The sequence below is a fragment of the Alligator sinensis genome, unplaced genomic scaffold, assembly GCF_000455745.1.
Source record: "Alligator sinensis unplaced genomic scaffold, ASM45574v1 scaffold453_1, whole genome shotgun sequence".
NCBI classification, from domain to species: domain Eukaryota; kingdom Metazoa; phylum Chordata; order Crocodylia; family Alligatoridae; genus Alligator; species Alligator sinensis.
Genome location: NW_005842485.1, coordinates 1,177,254 through 1,182,217, shown reverse-complemented (window position 1 = coordinate 1,182,217; position 4,964 = coordinate 1,177,254). Strand labels below are relative to the sequence as shown.

Sequence of the window (4,964 nt, the reverse complement as noted above, 5' to 3'; positions counted from 1 at the left end):
GTGGGGGCGGGCCTTTGTTTCCCAGGGGCGGAGCTGAGGGCACCTGGGGGGCAGCTAGTTGGTCACAGGGTGGGGGCTGAGCCTGCAGCCCTGGGGGAAGGGCTGGGGGGAGTCAGGCACTGCCCCCCAGGCCACAGTGGGTGCAGATGCTTCCCTCCCTGCCCCCAGGCGTGGGCTCATCCAGCTCCGCGCTCTGGGACCTGCTGGGCAACGCCATGGTCATGACCCAGTTCATCCGCCTGACACCTGACCAGCAGAGCCGGCAGGGCGCCGTCTGGAACCGCGTGGTGAGTGCTGCAGCGCGGGATGAAGGGGCTGGCTGTCAGCTCTAGCCTGGACTCGGGTCGGTATGCAGAGCAGGGAGGAATAGGACCCCCCCCTTCACTTTCCCTTTGTTTCCTTGATCTAATGGACTCCCCGCTCCTAATGAGCTTCGCTGGGGGATAATTGCTTTGTGAGGAAACCAGACACTCGGGTGTAAAGGTGCTGGCTGCATGGCCGTGATGCCCAAGGGACCTGCCTTGGAGCTAGGGAGCGTTGGGCCTGTGGTATCCACATGCCCCTGACCATGCCTATGCTCTCCACTTCACAGCCCTGCTATCTGCGGGACTGGGAGATGCAGGTCCACTTCAAGATCCATGGCCAGGGCAAGAAGAACCTCAACGGCGATGGGTTCGCCCTCTGGTACACCAAGGACCGCATGCAGACAGGTGCTAGCCCAGGGAGTGGCTTTGAGGAAGGTGGTGGTGAAACACGGGGAGACAGTTGTAGACTCACAAGAAAAGTGGGGCGGGAAGGGACCAGCGGAGGTCACAGCTGGGCCAACCCCCTGCCTGAGGCAGCCCCGTCCAAACCTTCCCAGACATGTCCATCATCTAAACTCTCCGCAAAATAATCATCAGCCCTCGTACCACACCAGACATCGGTCCTGACCCTGCTGCAAGGAAAACAGGGGGGACCAGGGCAGCCACCATCCTGTAAAAGGTGGTTAACAGATGATAAATGATCCCAGGCAGAAGCCATGCCCCCGCTACAGAGGAAGGCAAAGCCGTACCAGTCTGAGCAGGGGAGACCCCAATGCAGCATTAGTCTGAGCCTGAGCAGACAGCAAGACTCTCCAGCCAGGAACCCCCAGGGTTGAGTCCCAGCAGGAGCATTGCCACAGCCCAGTCCCCATCCCCAGCCTGAGCTGCAGCCATAACCCAGTACCTCTGGGGAAGGTTTAAACCCGCCCTGTCTGCTGCTACGTGGGGCAGGGAGGACAGCCGGCAAAGCCCAGAAGCCCCATAGCAGAACACAGGCATTGCCACGCCTAGATCATCCCAGCCCAGCAGCTATCTGACGTCTCCTTGAATCTCTCCAGTGATCGAGAGTCCACTGCTTCCCTCGGCTCTGCAGCTTTGGACCCCCTGTGGCTACTCTCTGCTCTGGCTGCTCAGAGCATTGCCAGGAGTTGGTGGGGTTATGTGCCTCCAGGGTACAGCTTCTCTCTTAAGCAGTACAGGTTGGGTCACTGACCTCAGCCACGTGATCTGACTGGCCTTTGAATGCTATCACTGCCAAGTGGAGGCTTCTCTGTGTGTCAGGTGGATGAACTGGGTTGTGGCTCCTGATGGGGCTCATGACTTGGTTTACCCTCGGGGTGTGACTTCAGGGCCCTGTCCAGAACGACATAGGGTGGCAGATGGCTGACAATCTCTCTCTCCCTCCCCCCTCATGCAGGACCCGTCTTCGGGAGCAAGGATAACTTCCTGGGGCTGGGCGTGTTTGTGGACACATATCCCAATGAGGAGAAGCAGCAGGAGGTGAGGGGCACTGGGAGGCCGCCTGGCTGGCTCATGGCTTTTGGCACCTGTGGGGCCCTCTGCCTCTCTCCTGAGTTTCTCTCTCCCACTGCCTCCTCTGGTGCCTTGTCCATGCGTGGTGGCCACCCATAGCCCCTTCTATGTTCAGAGCAAGAGCAACAGACATAGACATGGCTGCCAGCTGGGGGAGAAGAGAGAGTGAGTGCTGACCCCTTGAGGGCAGGGGATACTGCCAAGCTGGGAAGAGGGAAGCAGTAGAGCCCGGTCTGCAGCACAGAGCCCTCAACTCTGGAGGCACATCCTGGACCCCCACTGCCTGTGCCAGCACCTCGAATCTCCTCCTGGGCCTCTGAATCCCATCACGCGCTGAGCTCTGCTCTAGCCTGGACCTGTCCTCCAGTCTTGATCGCTCTGGGGCATCAGTAGGGAAGGGAATCCATGAGCTAAGGGGCATCTTTCTAGCTGCTTTTTGCCCCAAACAAAGGTATCACCTGGTTCCGGGAAGGCCCTTGTCCGGGAGTGTGTGGCAGGATCCCTTGTCTCTCTGTGACCTGGGGTCTGGCTGCCTCTGACCTCAGCGCACAGATCAGCAACTCTGGAGAACTGGGAACCCTTCTCCCAGCCCAGCCTGAGTCTGATCCAGCCTCTCAGGTTCCTGTCTGGCTCCACAGGCTGGGCTGGAAGGGACCCCCAAGGAAGGGTGGCCAGGGTCTTGGGGTTAGGGCAGCTTTCCTTGGCTCTGCTTTTCCTGAGATGGCCTCTCTTGGAGGGTCTGAGGTTTGTGACTGTCTCGCTTCTGTACCTCTTTTGCTTTGCACTCCCCCTGGGGACTCAGGCTCAGAAGAGGCGCTATACCCCTGGAAATCAGGTACCCACTCACGGGGGGGCAGCTGCCAGGGCTACACCAGTGCTCAGCCTCTCCTGCATGCAACTGTGGCTTCCCTGGTTTTCGTGGTTGGAGGAGGGGGGAGTTTGCAGCACCTTCCCTTGGCCATCTGGTGGAGGGGAGAGACTGCAGCCCATGGCTGGTGATGTACAGACCTAGAGGCTGCCATGGCCTGCATATCCCTGCAGCCAGGCTTCCCCAGATTTCACACGAGGCCAAATGTGCTATGGGGGCTCTCAGCAGCATGCATCTGGGGCAGGTGGCCATAAACAGAGCTGAGGGGCATCTCCTGGGGGGTTCTGTTTAGCTGGTGGGAGGCTACAGCCATGATAGCCACGGCTTCCAGCCTAGCTGCCTCAGCTCAGAGCTGTGCCCAGAAGCCCTGCTCCCTGCAACTAGCAGTGAAGTGTGAGTGATTGCTCAGGTCTCCTCTCCTCCCACTGCAGCGTGTGTTCCCCTACATCTCTGCCATGGTGAATAATGGGTCCCTGAGCTATGACCACGACCACGATGGACGCCCCACAGAGCTGGGTGGCTGCACTGCCATGGTGCGCAACCTGGACCATGACACCTTCCTTGTCATCCGCTATGTCAAGCGGCGCCTCACAGTGAGCATGGGGCTGGGGGGCAGCGGCAGTCTAGGGTGGGATGCGTGGCATGACCCCACCTGAGAGCTGGTTTGTCCATTTGTCCTCCAGGTCATGATAGACATCGACGGAAAGCACGAGTGGCGAGACTGTGTTGACGTACCGGGCGTGCGCTTGCCACGAGGCTACTATTTCGGCACCTCCTCTGTCACCGGGGACCTCTCAGGTATAGGATCCCCTGTCCCCAGTGCCAGGCTCCACAGGGATGAGGTGCTCTGGGATCAAGGGCCCCCCTTCCTAGCAGCCCGGCAGGCTGTTACGCAATGCCGTGGCACCTGGCGCTTACTGGAGCCCAAGATGTTTCCACCAGAGCAAGGTGGAGTCGGCCTGCAAGAGCCCCTTGGGTGCCTGGGTCCCTCACACATGGCTTCCCCGTGCCTGGGGGCCTGCCTACAGCTTGATACAGTGCCCACATGCCCTCCTGTGCCCACAGATAACCACGACATTATTTCACTGAAGCTCTACCAGCTCACAGTGGAGCGCACGCCCGAAGAGGAGAAGTGGGACCGTGAGGTCTTCCTGCCTGTCGTGGACAACATGAAGCTCCCCGGCTGTGAGTGAGGGAAGGAGGCTGCAGCCATGTGCCCAGCACCAGGGGCTTAGGGCCCAGCCAAGCCTCTCTGCAGGGCTGGCATGGGTTCTCAAGGATCGGAGGGGGGGGGCGGCGGCAGCAGGCTCATGCCATCACCTGCCTCTTGCAGTGGACGTGCCACTGGAGCCCATGAGCGGCCTGGCCCTCTTCCTCATCGTCTTCTTCTCCCTGGTGGCCGCTGTCTTTGCTGTTGTCATTGGCATCATAGTCTACAACAAGTGGCAGGAGCAGAGCCGCAAGCACTTCTACTGAGCTGTGGCTGGCATAGGGGCTTAAGTGCTGCCAGCGCACCTCTAGCCCCTGCACCAGAATCCCAGTGCTCCTGGGTCTCTGCCTTGTGCCTGGAGCTGCTGCTTCCCCTGTCCCTGAGCGCCTGCCATCAGTGCCTCGAACTTTGGCCCTAGGTCTAGGACATGGCCAGGGCCCTCACAGTCGCACCAAGACCACCCCACCACCCTGGGTGCCAGGCCTAGCTCTGTGAACTACTGGGACCGATATGCTGCTGTCTGGGGGAGCTGCCTTGGCCTCCTGCCTTTGGGCACTGCTGTCAGAGCCTCACAGCTGCCCCCAAAGCCTGGCTCAGCAGCTCATGCCTCAGTCAGTGCGCCAAGCGGAACAACGGGTGATGCTACCTCAAGGCCTGGAGGGTCAGAGTCTGAATGGATGGAGACTCTCACCATGGCCCCAGCTGCTGGAGAAGGGCCTATCAGGGTGAGGGTGGGGAGCTGCCCCCACGTACATCCATGTGGCCTCCACTGTTCATAGCCTTTATGAGGTGGCGGCGGGGGAACCACAGCAGGGCAATAGCGCAGCCCTCCTGGCATCAGGCCTCTGTACATGGCGGGGCTTGGGAGTAAACCAACCAGTGCCCCACTCACCTGCCTCAGTCTGGCTTTGTTAAGCGCCCATGCTCACCATGTGGGTGATGGAAACACCGCCAGACCCTAGCTCCCAGTGGGCAAGGACACTAGGGTTAGGTTAATCCAGCAGGTTTGGGGCTGTTGCGCCAGGCCCAGTCCCCTGTCTCACGGATG

The 4,964-nt window shown here is 60.3% G+C and overlaps 1 protein-coding gene across 2 annotated transcripts; it reads left to right on the top strand.

Annotated features, from left to right (window-relative positions):
• Positions 1 to 6: 6 nt before the first annotated feature.
• On the top strand, positions 7 to 4,793 carry LMAN2L (lectin, mannose binding 2 like). 2 transcript variants are annotated; one of them, XM_025212792.1, is made up of 8 exons: positions 7 to 287; positions 593 to 710; positions 1,723 to 1,805; positions 2,641 to 2,673; positions 3,138 to 3,299; positions 3,390 to 3,504; positions 3,772 to 3,891; positions 4,040 to 4,793. In XM_025212792.1, exons 1-8 carry the CDS (start codon positions 147 to 149, stop codon positions 4,180 to 4,182), a joined length of 915 nt encoding a protein of 304 aa, XP_025068577.1. In that variant the 5' UTR covers positions 7 to 146; the 3' UTR covers positions 4,183 to 4,793. The 2 variants fall into 2 exon arrangements, with proteins under 2 accessions (XP_025068577.1, XP_006031258.1); XM_006031196.3 differs by lacking the exon at positions 2,641 to 2,673 and having other exon boundaries at positions 4,040 to 4,791.
• Positions 4,794 to 4,964: the final 171 nt, after the last annotated feature.

Bases quoted from the DNA above. Each gene is read 5' to 3' on its own strand.
- LMAN2L (XM_025212792.1), top strand. From the start codon at position 147: ATGCTTCCCTCCCTGCCCCCAGGCGTGGGCTCATCCAGCTCCGCGCTC. The intron at 288-592 runs GTGAGTGCTGCA...TCCACTTCACAG, and splicing joins GCGCCGTCTGGAACCGCGTG to CCCTGCTATCTGCGGGACTG. The intron at 3,892-4,039 runs GTGAGTGAGGGA...TGCCTCTTGCAG, and splicing joins CAACATGAAGCTCCCCGGCT to TGGACGTGCCACTGGAGCCC.